Source organism: Macrobrachium nipponense, chromosome 9 (genome assembly GCF_015104395.2).
Source record: "Macrobrachium nipponense isolate FS-2020 chromosome 9, ASM1510439v2, whole genome shotgun sequence".
Taxonomy (NCBI): domain Eukaryota; kingdom Metazoa; phylum Arthropoda; class Malacostraca; order Decapoda; family Palaemonidae; genus Macrobrachium; species Macrobrachium nipponense.
Window position 1 is genome coordinate 83443969 of NC_061110.1, and position 17302 is coordinate 83461270.

Consider the following 17302-nt stretch of genomic DNA (forward strand, 5'->3'; position numbering starts at 1 on the left):
CTCTTCATCGGCTATCGCTAGCTCCGAGTAGACTTCTGTTCCTCGGAACAGTTTGTCTCCTCCTGGGCTTCTTTTTCTTCTACTAAAAGTGTCTTTTCCATCTTTACGATGTAATTTTAGTTCTATTTAGGGTGTTAGGCTAGCCTAGGTGCATGTCCCATGTGTTGGTACAGTCTGGTTCACGTGGCCCTTTCACGGTTGTGTTGCTATCGCGGCTTAGGCCACTTGCGGTCACGTGTTCCTTCGCACCTTACCCTTCCCCTTCCTTCCCTCCCTCCCAGGTTATAGGTAGGGATCTGGGGGACCCCTTGGTTGCCATGACAACCTCAGTTGCCTTCCTCCCTCCCTCTCTGAGGAGGCCAGGGGTTCCCACCTACGGGGGTATAGGGCGACCACTCATCGGGTACCGAGTCCACCGAGCGGATAGTTGTTGGGACGGGGAGGAGTAGGCCACCCCCCCCTCTCTCTCTCCGCCGTGTTACGCCGAGAACCCTCCCCCCCCCCCCCCAGTTGCTCAGCCACCTTCCCTCTCTGTAACGAACGGAGCCTTCCGCCGCAGCCGGGGCACCTTTGGTTATAGATTACTGGCGGGCGGGGTGGTCATTACTAGTGGTCGATTGCTTGCCTACTATATCCTTACCTTTCTCCCCCGCTACGGAAGGGGAGCTTGCTTCTACCCGGGCACTCTTCTAGTATACGGGAGGGGAAAGGTTTGATAATTATTGTTATTTTTAAGGATATACCCTAGTTTTACGATGATTTCTATAATTTTATTTATTTTATATGTATACCATCTCCGCCGTTGTCCGTCGTGGTTTCATTTCACCACCACACCTGGTTGGATTCTATCTCTTGTCTCCGGCGTAGCCTTGGACAACCAACCATATTACTACCACACGTATTATGGCGGGGCTCTGGTTTAATCTAACTTTTCTCGCTCTGCCACCAGCGGAGCAACTGTTAGGCTGTAAGTGTTCTCCTGATACTTATGTATCTTTCCACTTACAGGCTACCAACTGTCAGGTCCTTGGATGCAACGCGACGTTGTACGACCCCTGCGCCCACGATGAGTGCAGGTCTCACGCTCCGTGTGCCACGCCTTACAACGATATGATCGTCTGGCACCCGGAAGCCTGCGCCATCTGTTACGACCTGGCCAGTCAGCTGGTGGAGGGGGTAAGTCGATTATAGACTTTTTTATCGTTTTACTAACAACTCTTAGACATAAGCTTGTTAACCCCGTCCCGCCATTAGAAGCTCATTTCCGCCTTTCTCTTTCAGGCTGCTGGTGTAGGGAGGTCGCTCTAGCAACCCTGAAAGCGTGGGTGGGCGGCTTTGGGAAGAACGCCGCCAAAGGCCAGCCTTACATTTTAGACAAGAAGCTGGCCGTTCAGATCTTCCCCGGTGGCAAGTCAACAGGGTATGTTGACCCCATCTCTGCAGCCCCTCTCATAGCCTCCATCCAGCAGGAGATGCAGCAGTCCTTTCGGGGTCGTGGCCACGCAAGAGTCGGTCCCGGACGTCGCAACCTTGGACCTTAATATTGAGCCTATGGCGGTAGGTGCTGAGGATTTGTTGGTTGAGGTAGGTGTGTCGGGTGCCCAGGTCTTTCCTTGGGCGCTCCTGGATCTTCTCCTGTCCCTTCTTCTACTGCTTCTTTCCAAGGCTTTGTGGGATCTGAGATCCCTACCCGCTCTCCCACTCTCTCTGTACCCCCAAAGGTGAAGGGACAGAGAGAACCGAAGACCCTAGTTAAGACGACTTCTAAAAAGTCGTCGTCGTCTTCTTCAGCTAAGAAGTCTTCGACTTCCTATGCTGACGCGGTGAAGGCTAAGCGGAGCTCTTCATACTCAAAGAGCTTTAGAAGCAAGTCTATCTAAAGGAGAAGCTCGCGATCACGCTCGAGCCAATGCCTTCTCCAGCCTCCACCGCATCCACCTCGGTAACGCCGGTTGGAGTAGCGGGACCTAGCACCTTTGATCCCACTGCTTTCTCAGCAGTGGTGATGCAACAGGTGGGTGAGATGGTTGGCTCTCAAGTCTCCGCTCTAGGAAACAAAGTTCGAGCAGATGTTCGCACAACTGTCGAGCACTCTGTCTCAGTCGGGCCAGTCCATCCAGGATCTCTCTAACAGAGTTAGAGAGAACGAGGACCGAGTAGCTGGGCTCGCTCAGGTCCCTCTTCCAGTCTCCCCAGAAATAACAAGTGCTGGTATTTTCCAGCTTCCACCATATGAGTCACTACCAGCTTTCTCCATGGAGAACCCATGGAGAGTGGCCGCTTACGCTCCGTTTAAAGATTGGTATGATCTCTATCCCGGAGTGTGGAACTCGAAGGATTGAGGACTTCGAGTTTTATCCTCCGGGATTGACGCAGCCTTTCATTGGCTATGCTAGGCTGACCGTAGCGGCGCTTACTAGGGAGGACAAGATCTCCAGGGAGAACGTTCTCTACAGTAGAGATCATGCTCAACGCGAATGGGTTCACTGCCTTGAGGACTGGGAGTGTACCACACCAAGCTCCAGGCTTTCAAGAGTCCTTTCACTATTTTTGCGATGGAGGAGGAGGCTTCTCTTCCGTTCGCTACAAAAATAGTAGAAACGACTCTTCAGGCAGTCCTCAAGGATGAGCCCATGCCACAGCTAAGGGAAGCAGAGTCTACTTCTCCGCTCTTCCCAGCTTTCGGAGAATTGTGGGAGAACTTGCCAGCCACGTTCACGCTTGGTAAGCTCAAACCGGACTGTGCCATGGACCAGTTCGGCGAAAAGCTCCCAAGGCTGCCTGATTCCTTGATTCAGGCAGAGTTCGACGCTCGAACTAGGTTTGGCAGGTCCCTCAATTCTCTGATTATCACGGAGATGGCTGCCTCTCGTATGGCACGGAACCTTTGTTTAAGATTTTGGCCAAGTCCCAGCTTCAGACGGTTCAGACGGATGCTTTCGACTTCTTCCAAGCTAGGAGGAATTGCCGAAAGCACGTTCTGCAGGAGTGCACTATTAGGCACGAACCTAATAGACTCCTGGCTTCCATGTGGGGAGCGGATCTCTTCCCAGAGTCCGCTGTAAATGAGGTACACCACGAGGCTGCTAGGCTCAACCAGAGCCTTAGAGCTAGGTGGGGTATCTCATCTAAGAGGAAGCAAGAATCCGTCCCCACTGCTGGTAAGAAACCAAAGAAGTCGGGAAAAAGGTTCCAGCCTTACCAGAAACACCAGCAACAGCAGCAATTCGTTCAGGCCGTCCCGGTTACCCAACAGGGACAACCTTCTACATCAAAGCAGAACCAGCCCATCCTCCTGCTGTCTCCTCAGTCACAACCTTCGACCTCCTACGCACTCTCGCCGGCCTTCAACCCTATGTATGAAGGTCAGGCCTACCCTCCCTTTAATAGACAATCGAGAGGTAGGGCGAGAGGGGCTACTTTCGCCAGCGTGGCGAGGGAGGGCGACAAGGAGTAAGCAGTTCAGAGGAGGGCGTGGTGGTCAACCCGCCCCATCAACAATGAGGCTCCCCAGGTAGGAGGGAGGCTGTTCCTCTTCCGTCACAGGTGGGGGTTCAGCAATTGGGCACAGAGCATAGTGTCCAAGGGATTGGGTTGGAGTTGGATCAAAGATCCCCCTCCAATCAAATCATTCCGCCAAGTACCACCATCAAAGGAATTGACAGATTATGCGGAGGAACTCCTTCAGAAAGGAGCAATTTGCGAGAGTCAAGCATCTAAAATTTCAAGGTCGCTTATTCAGCGTGCCAAAGAAAGGCTCAACAAAAAGAAGGGTAATCTTAGACTTGTCAAGGCTAAAAAAACACTCTTTCATTCGTTGCGACAAGTTCAAGATGCTTACCCTCTCGCAAGTAAGGACCTTACTTCCTCGTGGAGCCGTCACATGCTCCATCGATCTTACAGACGCATACTATCATATCCCTATAGCCAGACACTTCCGCCCATTCCTAGGATTCAGGCTAGGAAATCAGACATTCTCATTCAAAGTGATGCCCTTCGGTCTGAATGTAGCCCCCAGGGTATTCACAAAAATAGCAGAAGTAGTTGTGCAGCAATTGAGAGCTCAGGGAATAATGATAGCAGCATACCTCGACGATTGGTTGATCTGGGCACCAACAGTCGAGGAATGCCTCAAAGCCACCAAAAAGGTAGTTCACTTTCTGGGAACATCTGGGGTTCCAGATAAACAAAACGAAATCCAGACTTACTCCGGAGTCTCGTTTTCAGTGGCTAGGAATCCAATGGGATTTGTCTTCCCACAATCTGTCAATTCCAGTGGCCAAACGGAAAGAAATAGCAAAGTCTGTCAGACATTTTCTCAAATGCAAGCAACATCAAGGAGAAGCCAGGAAAGAATCCTAGGGTCCCTTCAGTTTGCTTCAGTGACAGATATCCTCCTGAAAGCAAGGCTAAAAGATATAAATCGAGTTTGGCGATCGAGAGCAAACGCCAAATCTCGAGACAAGTTGTCAGTAATTCCACAGATCCTTCGCATCAACTCGTCCATGGTCAAAAGTAAAGAACTTAGCCAAGCGGGTACCCCTTCAATATCCCCTTCAGTGTTAACCATTCACACGGATGCCTCCCTGTCCGGGTGGGGGTTGGGGGGGATATTCTCAGTTCAAACAGGTTCGTTGGGACTTGGTCAGTTCAATTACGCCAGCTCCACATAAACGTTCTGGAAGCAATGGCAGTATTTCTTACCTTGAAGAGACTGCTTCCCCCGAAAAAGTCTCATCTAAGACTAGTTTTGGACAGTGCAGTGGTAGTTCATTGCATCAACAGAGGAGGGTCCAAATCCAAGCATGTGAACCATGTCATGATAGCCATCTTTGCCCTAGCAAACAAACACAAATGGCATCTGTTCGCCACTCACCTGGCGGGGGTAAGAAATGTGATAGCAGACGCTTGTCCCGGTCAGTCCCTCTGGAATCAGAATGGTCCCTAGACGACGGGTCATTCCGGTGGATATGCCGGAGAGTCCAGGTCTCCAAGTAGTATCTCTTCGCCTCACAAGCGAACCACAAGCTCCCTTGCTATGTGGCCCCCAACCTGGACCCTCTGGCTTATGCCACGGACGCCCTGTCGTTAGATTGGGATCAGTGGAGAAAAATTTATGCTTTTCCTCCAGTGAATCTCCTCTTGAAAGTCTTGAGCAAGCTGGAGAACTTCAAGGGTAATAGTAGCTCTGATGGCTCCGGACTGGCCCAAGAGCAACTGGTATCCTCTGCTTCTGGAATTGGGTCTCCGACCTCAACGGATTCCCAATCCCAAGCTGTCACAATCAGTACAAATGAGGACTGTGTTCGCTTCCTCAGGAATTCTTCAGACCCTAACTTTATGGACTTCATGAAGTTTGCGGCTAATAAAGATGCTAACATTGATCCACAAAACATCCTCTTCCTAGATCAGGATAAGAGAGAGTCAACTATTAGACAATAGACTCAGCTGTTAAAAAATTAGCATCCTTCCTGAAAGAATCAAACACTACAACCATGACAGTTAATTTAGCTATATCCTTTTTCAGATCCTTGTTTGTAAAAAGGTTTTAGCAGCTAGCACTATTACTACTCATAAATCGGCTTTGAAGAAGATCTTTCAGTTAGGTTTCCAGATAGATCTGACTGAGTCTTATTTCACGTCTATCCTAAAGCCTGTGCTAGACTTAGACCTTCTCAAAGGCTACTGCAGTTTCATGGTTCTTAAATTGATGTCCTCAAACTAGCATCAGATACTGACAATTCGTCTTGTACATTCATAATGCTTCTTAGAAAGACATTATTCTTATTAAGCCTAGCTTCAGGAGCTAGAATTTCAGAACTGTCGGCTCTATCCAGAGATGCGGGTCATGTGGAATTCCTCCCCTCAGGAGAAGTTCTGCTTGCTCCGGATCGTAGTTTTTTGGCTAAAAATGAGGATCCTCTTGCAAGGTGGGCCCCTTGGAAAGTCATCCCACTTCCGCAAGACCCTTCTCTCTGCCCAGTATCAACTTTAAGAGCCTTTCTATCTCGTACATCCTCAAGATCCTCAGGTTCTCTCTTCATGAGAGAAAAAGGTGGTACTTTATCAGTAAAAGGTATTAGACAAAAAACTCCTTTACTTCATTAAACAAGCCAATCCTGATTCATTTCCAAAAGCACATGACATCAGGGGAGTAGCCACCTCAATTAATTACTTTCACATATGAACTTTGAGGATCTTAAAAAGTATACTGGATGGAAATCTCCGACAGTCTTTAAACGTCATTATCTAAAGTCCTTGGAATCTTTAAAATTTTCTGCAGTAGTAGCGGGAAACATTGTTTCTCCTGATACTGTATAGTAGTCGTAGTATAGATCCAGGTCTCCTCTCTACCTACCTCATCCAACATGCCTCACCCTATCGCCATGCTACTCGGATATTCTAGCCTTAGCCGCTGAGATCATATTAGAGGATTGTCCCTTATTTTTTTGCTAGGGACATCCACACCATGTACTGATAATGTACTTCAGTGTACCTACCCTTATTTTTATGCTAGGGTAGGAACCACAATTTGTTGTTTGTATATTTTGTAAATAAGTTATCTAAGTAAATCCATTTTGTTATAATTACACTGCATTATTGTAATTTACTATGTTTACTGTAATTTTAAGTACTTTACATTACTAACTTTCTTTTATGTCATTGTTTAAAATAAGTTAGCCTTAAGTACTTAGTTTATTTGCTGTAATAACTGATTTACTTATATTATATCCCTCATTTTACAACTGATTTTCATTTGTCCTTTTTTTCCCATCTTGTCTGTTTCTCTGGTACTCTTTCATAGGCCGACACGAGCTGAGCCCAGAAAAGGGATTTTGACGAAGGAAAAATCTATTTCTGGGTGATTGGCTCGTGTCGCCCTATGAAACCCACCCTGTATTGATTGCCCCCCCCCTGCAGGACAAGATGTTCTTAGATTAAGGATGACCGCTAGGGCGCTGCTGTCCGTGGCGTCCTCTAGTAGTAGTAGCAGCGGCCGCATCGCCCGTTGGTATCAGCTCTCTCTTGTGGGGATTCTGATTGGAAGGTCTAATTGGTGAATGTCTCGTGGTAGTGTTCCCACTCGCCCCTATTGCCATACCGACACTTCTTTTTAAGAGTGAGCGAGTCAGTTTTACTGACATTTTCTTAATTTTGTTTTTCTCTGGTAATTTTAGATTAATTTTACCTAGAAAGAATGATATTAAGGATCCTTTCATAGGGCGACACGAGCCAATCACCCAGAAATAGATTTTTCCTTCGTCAAAATCCCTTTATTGGTCTATTATTTCCACTTAGTTATTTGTATGGTACATTTACTCTCATCTTAGATTACGGATGAAACAACCATGATGAGACTATATATTATAAAATGGTGCATTTTATTTTTTACATGGAATATTGTTGTTTATTATGAGCTACATTTTCTTTTTATTTTGTCACATATTCTGCAAGTTTTTTTCTGAGCAAATACTATCAGACACTACTAATGCCTCCTCAAGTAGCAACTGTCTCTTCTGGCTAAATTTATAATCCTCTCACTTATAATCTTAGAGTGGGGGAGTCCCCGGTTTACATAAGGTTCGGGTTAAGTCGTTCTGGACTTGAGACGCCTTGCTCTTGGTGCTGTTAACCTGCTTTACAGGGCTGTAATAGAGACTTTCAGCACTTTTGCTATCTATTCCCATTATAATTAGGATGATTCGGCTTAAGGTGATTTTTTGGCTTACAGCGCCCTGCCGGGAATAGAACCCCCACCGTAACGCGGGGACTGCCTGTAATGGCTTACCAGAGGGCCATGTCTTTGATGACCAGTCAGATTGGAAGCTGGGTCTTGGGCACTGAAAGTAACCAGCTTTCAGGCAGCTTAAGATGTATTGATTTTATGGCCTGACTGAAAGGTCAAAAATGTATTCTTTCCAGGACTTTTTCATTTTTTTCATACTTTTTAGTTTAATGGGAGAGTTTCTTTTTAAAATACAAATCAGGTAATTCAGAGTAAAGGAGAAGTTTCATGCTCTTGTAAAATTGCCAGGTGCTGAAATAATTGTCTTTTTTTTTCTATGAAGGTTTGTGTCTTGGATGTTGCAGGAGTATTTATACGTATAATCACTTAGATGTTACATGTGATGCAGTGTCATGAACTTGAGACGTGCAAACACAAAGTATATACAGTATAGTACTCCTATTGTTCTTCATGTAGATGATTAATGCTAGGTCATGTGAGAGTTACTGTGAAAAAGATTTTATTTGTTGCTTTAGCTGAGGCCCTTCATCACTACAGTTTTGTCACCAGGTAAGTACAGTAGTTTAAGTAAAGGGCCATCGTTAGTTTTTATGTTTTAACTACTGCTTATTAAGGCTGTTAAGAAAATTATCTTCTAGAACATTTCCAATATTTTGTAGCTGTTCCATTTTACAGAAGAGACTACTGTTGAGCTTGTGGTATTTAATAGCATAACCAGTTGCTTACCAGAAATTTTATGTCCACTTACAACTATCTTGGAAATGTCACTTTAAGGCTTCAAGTTTTTTAGTATTAATTTTGTTTAATATTTATACATAATTCAAATATATTAGAATATGTATTTGGTCAGAATAAAGTAAAGTACAGTGGTACCTCAAGATATGAAATTAATCCGTTCAGAGGCGGCCTTCGTATCATGAGCTTTTCGTATCTTGGACCGCATTTTACATGTAAAATGGCTAATCTGTTCCAAGCCCTCCAAAAACACCCCAGTAAATTTCATAATAAAGCTAAATTGACCTATAAGCAATTAAATACTACAACAATTTGGACCATTCAATACCTAACTTAATACGTACTGCTAATATACCTGTAAATAAAGTGTATTAGTGTGCATGGTATACAAGAAATACTGTACGTACATACGTACGTATGTAGTAAAATGTGGAAGCTTACCTTTCGAGTGAGGCTATCTCCGAAAGTGGCGACAGAGGAGGACAAACTGCAGATACGTACTTACACTTAACTTTACGAAACAAAAAAATGTAAGGAAAACATACATAAACTAAACTTTATGAAACATTAACAAAACTGTAACACTTAACTTTACAAAAAACTAAAATTAAAATTTTTTTTTCTTGTCTTGATTTTTACATACAGTAAGTCCTCGGGTTACGCTGGTCTCGACTTACGATGTTTCGTGGTTACGAACGCGCCCCCATAAAAATATAAAAAATAATATTTTGCGTCGTTCCGTCTTACGCGGTTTAGCGTCGTAAGCAACGTAAACAAACGCGAACTAGTTCCAGGCGCACGGCGGAAGAATACGCTTTGTGGGGGAGAGGACGGCGTCGCTTCGCTACGCTCAGTCCTCGCCCATACGCCATTTTGGTTGTTTACACTGCCTCTCTCTCCCTCGTGTTGTATCGTTTTTGTAACTTTTTGCTCTTTGTTATGGCTCCCAAGCGCAAGGCGGACTCTTCTGATGGTAGTGCATCGAAGAAAAGAAAGGCCATCACCATGGAAATTAAAGTGGACATTATAAAGCGATCCGAGAAGGGAGAAACGCCAACAAACATTGGCCGCTCGCTTGGCCTTAGCCGTTCGACCGTTGCTACCATTATCAAAGATAAAGAGCGCATCGTTGAACATGTGAAAGGATCTGCTCCTATGAAAGCGACAGTGATAACTAAGCAGCGTAGTGGTCTAATAATTGAAATGGAAAGGTTATTGGTGCTTTGGTTGGAAGACCAAAATCAACGGCGTATCCCAGTCAGCCTTATGGTGATTCAGGAGAAGGCGAAAAGATTGTTTGAAGCGTTGAAAAAAGAAAAGGGGGAGGGAAGTGAAAGTGAAGAGTTTGTGGCTAGTAGGGGTTGGTTTATGCGATTTAAGGCTCGGGCCAATTACCATAACCTTAAATTGCAAGGTGAAGCTGCTAGTGGGGATGAGAAAGCAGCGAGTGAATTTCCTAAAGCGTTGTCTGAGATAATTAAGGAGGGGGGTTATTCTGCTCAGCAAGTGTTTAACGTAGACGAGACAGGTTTGTTTTGGAAAGCGTATGCCTCCACGTCAAGAATCATCTGCCTCAGCATCTCGCCCCCCCCCAGCAACTTCTGGAGGTTCTTTTTCTCTTCACTAACCTCCCCCAGTCTCTCCAGCACCGCAGCTTCCTCTCCAGTGTGCAAGCCAATCAAACTAATAAAGGTAAGGAATTGTTCTCTCGTTGTTATTGATAGGTATTTACATTAAATCATGTGGTATTTTTCAATGTTCCGACTTACGCTGAAAATCGTGTTACGATGCATCGTAAGAACGGATCTACGTCGTAACTCGAGGACCCCCTTATTTTTTTTTTTCCAACTTCTTCACCACTTTCAACTTCCTGTTTTTTAGTAGTATCACTTGGTTCTTCCTTTTTGCTTACTACTCCTACTAAAGGCCTCTTTAAAAAATAACTATTCAAGGAAGATTGCTTCTGCCTACTTTTAACAATGTTCCTGAAACGACTCGGGCAAACGTCATCGAACTGTGCAAGCATACGACCTGTGTAAGCCTTTTCGGTTAATTTCTGCCGTTGTCATAGAGTCCTCTTCCTCCTCCTCGCCGCTGCTAGAGAACTCCTCTTGAACGATGTTATGTTGCATGGCCTCCAACTCCTTCAGGTCATCCGTCGTAAGCCCCTCTTGGTGCTCCTCGAGAAGGTCATTGATGTCGTCCTCGTCGACGACCAGCCCCATTGACATCCTGAGTGCAACGATCTCGTCAAGATCTGGTTGCGAAACAGTTTCAGGATCGTCAACTGTTTCTGAATCTGCAGCACCTGCTTCGCCCACGTCGAATCCCTCGAAGTCTCGGGCGGATACGGCATCAGGCCAGAGTTTCCTCCACAAGGAATTCAAGGTTCGCCTCGAAACCTCCTGCCAAGCTTGGTCGATGAGTCGGATGCATATCACGATATCGAAGTGCTCCTTCCAAAATTCACACAAGGTGAGGTTTGTGGTATCGGTGATGTTGAAACATCTCTTGAAAAGATGTTTCGTATACAGCTGCTTGAAGTTCGATATCACTTGCTGGTCCATGGGCTGAGAGAGGGGTGGTGTTAGGCAGAAGATAAAGAACCTTGATGAAGGAATACTCCACTAGGATATCTTCCTCGAGGCCAGGAGGGTGAGCAGGGGCATTGTCCAACACCAGCAGGCATTTCAGAGGGAGGCGCTTCTCTTCCAAGAATTTCTTCACTGTTGGGCCGAAACACAGATTTATCCACTCGGTGAACAAAAGCCTCGTTACCCAGGCTTTTGCATTAGCCCTCCACATCACTGGAAGCTTCTCCTCAAGCATTTTGTGGGCCTTGAAGGCTCGAGGAGTCTCGGAATGATAGACAAGTAGGGGCTTCACCTTGCAATCCCCGCTGGTGTTCGAACAAAGTGCGAGTGTAAGCCTGTCTTTCATAGGCTTATGCCCGAGTAGCTTCTTCTTTTCCTCCGTGATGTACGTCCAACGAGGCATTTTTTTCCAATAAAGGCCAGTCTCATCACAGTTGAAGACTTGCTGAGAACTGTAGCCTTCCTTGATTATCATCTCGTCGAACGTCTTTTTAAAGGCTTCGGCCGCTTTTGTGTCCGAGCTGGCCGCCTCCCCATGCCGCACCACCGAATGGATGCCAGTCCGTTTACAGAATTTCTCGAACTACCCATGTGAAGCCTTGAAGTCTGGGGTTGGCGTTGATGGCCCTTCTCCTCCATCGTCTTCGGCCTGGGCAATCAAATCGCCGAAAATAGCGCTGGCCTTGTAGGAGATTGCCGTCTCGGTTATCGTATCGCCAGCGATTTCTTTGTCTTTTATCTAGACAAGAAGAAGCCTTTCCATTTCATCGTGCATGTGGGTCCTCTTGCTGGACAAAATAGTGACGCCCTTGGAAGGTGTAGCTGCTTTGATGGCATCCTTCTGCTTAAGGATGGTGCCTGTTGTCGACGGATTTCTGCCGTATTCCTTGGCAATCACACTCAATCGCATACCAGCTTCATACTTCTTGATAATCTCCATCTTCATTTCCAAAGAGAGCATCCTCTTCTTTCCGTGAATTTCAAGTTTCTTGGGACCCATGGCTACGTATATACTGTACGTAATTATGTTATGTAGTACGTATACGTATGTAGTAAAGTTCTCACACAACACGATAAAGTATAATAAACGAAATCGTTAGAACGAACGAAAACTGCGTGCGTACGATACAGATGATGCCGTGCAGTGGCCGAAGAAGCATGCCGCTACGTAGATGCATAATGGGAGGGATGCTGACCAATAGGAGAGAAGGATCTCATGGCAGTGACTAGCATCAGGAACCAATGGGAGAGCGGGAGGATGGTGGCGAGTCTACTCAGTTGGCGGCGCGCGAGTTTCAAAATTGTTATCGTTGGTCTGGGCGAATCTTGGACTTTACAGCAATAACCTTTCGTATCTTGAGCAATTTTCGTATGTAGAGCCGTAAAATTTTTTGTATTTGCTTTCGTATCTCGAGTTTTTCGTAAGTTGAGCCTTTCGTATCTCAAGGCACAACTGTACCATCTCTCTGTGAGTTTCAAATATTAGAACGAGGGATTACTGAAATGAATCGTTCCTCTCCATTATGAACTATAAAGTTCTTGCCAGTGGGAGGTTGATAGTGTGTTAACAAACACTGTTTAATAAGATCATGTAGGGTGAACTGTGGTTAATGCATCTGTTATTCTGTTTTGTTTCTGTTGCTTTGGTAAGAGGACTGGGTGTTATTTAATTTGCTTTTTGGTTGCTGAACTACCTAGATTGCTTTTAGTATGATATTGATTGGCTTTGTTTCCTATTTAGAAATTTTGCTAAAGGGGACAATGATAAATTGGACAATGTTTGTAAGGTACATGTATATGGATGTAGCATTTGATTTGATGTTTTGTCTTTTGAAAGTCACAAACTTGAGGTGCAGGAGTAGGGATTGTTCATTCGATGACTGATGCAGCTAGTGTGTTGATTGGCCAATTATTAATATTTGCCGGAAATACAGTGGTACCTCGACATACGAAAGGCTCAACTTACGAAAAACTCGAGATACGAAAGCAAATACGAAGATTTTTTTTCTCTACATACAAAAATAGTTCAAGTTACGAAAGGTTGTTGCTGTAAAGTCCCGAGATTCGCCCGGACCACTGAGAACAATTTTAAAACTCGCGCGCCGCCAACTGAGTAAACTTGCCACCATCCTCCCGCTCTCCCATTGGTTCCTGATGCTAGTCACCCCGTAAGATCCTGCTCTCCTATTGGTCAGCATCTACCCCTTGTGCTTTATGTATTCTATTGGTAAAAGGATGCTGTAATTTGAAAAACTTATTCATGCAATACATTTAATAAAAAAAACATTAGGTAAAGATAGAATAAAGAATAGAAATGAATGGTTATTATACTGTTTGGTAGTTTCAGTAGTTGAAGAGAGATAACAAAAATTTGATTACTGTATATACTGTGTGCTAGGTGAAAGTGGTTGCTTGGCGATCATTCGGTACTTGTAAGTGCTGAACGTAAACAGAAGTTTGGAAGCTTTTTTTTTTTTTTGATTGTTTATTATAGTTAATGGTTACTTAATAATTATTTGAAATGAGTACATGCAATACATTTAATAAAAAAATTGTGAATTGGATATCATAAAATATAAAATAAATCAGACTGCTATCATCGAAGCCAACAAATACATATTTTCTAGAATTCTTTTTCTGTTTTAATATTACGTATATGTTTCATTATAGCTGTCAGTAACTCTGTATCTCCATTAGGTAAAGTTAGAATAAAGAATAGAAATGAATAGTTATTATGCTGTTTGGTAGTTTCATTAGTTGAAGAGAGATAATGAAAATTTATGGCTTACTGTGTGATAGGAAAAGTGATTGCTTGGCGATCATCCGGTACTCGTCAGTGCTGAATGTAAACAAAAGGTGGGAAGGTTTTTTTTTGTTTGTTTGTGTATTATAGTTAATGATTAATTAATAATTATTTGAAATGAGTACAAACTGATTATTTATACATATTATTGGCATATTCTAAGCTTTTAGCTTCTCAGGTTTAGATGTCAGAATCATAGACTAGGCTACAGTACAAACTGCTAACATAGGCTAGGCTTATTGCTAAGGGACATATGCTGAAGTCCTAATATATGCAGTAAAAGTGGGGTTGTACATTACATGCAGTTGAATATTACTCAAGTATGTACAGTATTTTACCTTTTTGGAGTCATATTTCTTCCGTCGGATCGGCGTCATAACCCTAGAATATGTGTTGTAAGCCTGGAAATATAATTTACTGGGGTGTTTTTGTAGGGCTTGGAACGGATTAGGCATTTTACATGTAAAATGCGGTTCAAGATACAAAAAGCTCATGATACGAAGGCGAGATCTTGTTGTCTGCGTGGATTGGGTTGTTTAAAAACAGTTTGTAATTATTGAAGCAACCGCTTCGTGTTGTGCTCAATTATTCATTCATAATGACTGTCAAATTTATTATCTCCTTATTACTATTACGCCTCGGAACGGATTAATTTCGTATGTCGAGGTACCACTGTATAAGAAGAGGTGAAATGTTAATAGGGATAGGAAACTTCAGGAAAGAGCTCCTCTAAAACTAAAGTTGTAAACGATAGGAGTAAGAGCCTATCTAGTGTTTATGGCCAGTTGAATTGTTGCTCCTCTCCTCTTTCTCCTTTGCATAACAATCCTTCTCACTTAAGACATTCTTCTCCCTCAGGTAAATCTCCCTGTGTTGTTGGGCATATGAGGGATGGGAAGTTGGAATCAGATGTAGGTAGTCTCATGGCTTCTGTAGAAATATTTATGGGATTTATGATGGCTACTTTAGCTATGTTGCCCTTCCAATTTCATTGTGTTTTGCCAGTGACCTCCCTCCTAGTTAGCCATACCTTGGCCACACCCAAGGAATCTCCTACTGAAGGTATAGGGAAGTATGATAATCAGGGAAGAAAGAGGTTTGTGCTCATTGTCTTCTGACCAACCTGGTGCAAGTCACGTGCATGTTGGTGTTACCTCGCCGAAGATGTGTATGATAGAGTTGAGCACACTGAGTAGATAGATCACAAATGTTGTAGGTTGAGAGCAGCAAGCTTGTAGATTCAAGTCTTTTTCTCCCAGGCCTTCCAGGAGGCCTCCAATCCTAGCGATCCTTATCTGGGATCTTCTCTTTCTTTGGCTAAAGGTGCTGTAGTGGCAGTGGCACCATGGTTTTCTGCTTGGCACTGATTGCCCATGCCCTTTGTCTTGGTCTTCAGATGTGCCAGTTGTCTGATGGTCAGGAAGTTTCTTTGGGTGTTAAAAATCACAATTATGATTGCAGTGATACCCATCTCCTCTTACTTCCTCTTTTCTCAAGTGTTTGAGGTGTGTTGTGCCGCAGTGTAAGTTGGTGTATTCTCCAAGGAAGAAGAGATATCAGGTTTGTTGTTTTAGAGAGAGTGGTTACCTGTGCTAGAGTGCTGTCACTTGTGGTGCCACACCAGGTTTCTTGTTCTAAAGTTTAGTCACCTGTCACCACTGTTTGCTTGCATTTTGTGCCTCAAGTCTTGATTCCGCCTCTTGTCCTAGGTCTTCTGGTAGGTGGTTTTGGCAATTGTAGGGGTCTATGTTGCTTTCAGTGTCTGGATTTCAACAGGTTTCACAGTTTTCTTAAAAGGATGTAAGACATTCACTGGCTTTTTCGAGGCATTCTCAGTCCTCATCTTTAAGCCAGCTTATGGCTTCTTTGCCAGATAGGTTGGATGGTTATTCGCCCAAGGGGTTTGATGCCAGTAGCCCAGAGTTTGGGTCTGCAACAAGATTTTATTATCTGTGTTCCTGTCTTCTGCTGCTCTTCTTCAAGGGAGAACCCTTGGTTTCTAGTGCCAACAATTGCATGATATTAGAAGTTAAAGTGCATGATGAAATAAGTTCTTTTCCTTCTCTGGATTAAATTTTGTCTCAATGTCTCTAGTTTCAGAGATTTCAGCTGAAGATTTAAATAAAGAAAGAAGCAGATTAGACAAAACACCCATGTTTAGTCACATTTTAGTTTTTCTTTTGTTATGTATTTGTCTTCATAATTGTTAATTTTTATTGTAGTGTCTTACCGAACAATTATAGAGCCGTGATTTCCACGAGCGGCAGGATACTAAATTCAAATTTAGCGCGTCGGTGTCGCCAACACTGGTGGTGATGACGTCATCTCCCTCCACTCGCGGGAGAACCAGGTACAACTGCCCAGGTGAATCCAATTCTTTTCCTGCCGGCGTCCGGTGAACATCGGTGGTCGGTGCGGTTGGATGACTTTGCTTCGCTTTTTTTTTTTCTTGTGGAATTGATCTTCGGAATTGGTGAAGTACTCTTTTTTGGCGTTGTTGTTATTTTGCTTTTTATTTAGGCGTTGCCATGTCGGATTCTAGTCCGTCGGGAGTTAGGTTTTGCATCTCAGGATGTAAAACTAGATTATCCAAGTTAGAATATGATTCTCACACTAAATGTGTTAAGTGTAGGGGACAGGTTTGTTCAGCAGATCGAACATGTAACGAGTGTAGTGATTGGACTGATTCTCAATGGAAGTTTTTTAGTTCATACTCGGAGAAATTAGCTAAAGACAGAATTAGAAAAGAAGCGCTTAGGGAAAGTAGACTTAGCTCCGCTTCGTCTTGCGATGCTTCTGTTCCTTCTGTTTCTCCTCAAATTGTTATGTCTCCAACTTTAACTACACCTCCTATTCCTCCTACTAATCCCGCTTCTCCGGCTTCCCGTGTAGTTTCTCCGACACCATTGCCAGTCTGGAATCGAGGTTAGATCAGAAATTTCGGTAGAAATTTTCGGTACTAGCGAATACGGTTTTGCAACTTGGTAATTCAGTTAAGACGTTTTTGGAGAAAGCGGCTTCAGGTAAGAGTGTAGTTGAGGGTGCGTCTGTCTGTCCTGACACGTCTCCTAGACAAAGGTCACTGTCCAGCTCCCCCGCACCGGGGAGAAGACATACCGGAAGTCCAAGGGAGTCGATCGGGATTTGCCCACAGACAGGCGCCTCTCTTGTTGAGCCTGTTGCGCCTCAACAGGGCTCGGTTAAGCGTTGGAAAGGTGTTGCGGTCAGACGCCTTTCGAATGATTCAAGCGATTCGTCTCCGGTCGCGCGGCGCTCTTGGCGAGATTCGCCCGGTTTCGCGTCCCTTAAAGAGGCGTTCAGGCGCCGATTCTTCGCCTCCTCCAGTCAAGCGGTATAAGGAGCCTGAGAGTAGGGTTGCGCCGCGGCCATTAGCGGCTCGTTCGTCGCCTCAATCTGTGCCTT

The 17302-nt window shown here is 44.3% G+C and overlaps 1 protein-coding gene across 10 annotated transcripts in view; it reads left to right on the top strand.

The window, feature by feature from the left end:
* LOC135217964 (glyoxylate reductase/hydroxypyruvate reductase-like) overlaps positions 1–17302 on the top strand; it is an 84110-nt gene that overhangs the window by 10121 nt on the left and 56687 nt on the right. Inside the window, exon 1 of one of the 10 annotated variants that reach the window (XM_064254073.1) lies at positions 8196–8296. The exons of the other annotated variants lie outside the window; for them this stretch is intronic. Coding sequence (XP_064110143.1) covers positions 8211–8296 — 86 coding nt within the window. The 5' untranslated portion in view covers positions 8196–8210. Of the gene's footprint in view, positions 1–8195; positions 8297–17302 lie in introns of those variants that run through there. 10 annotated transcript variants of the gene reach the window in all.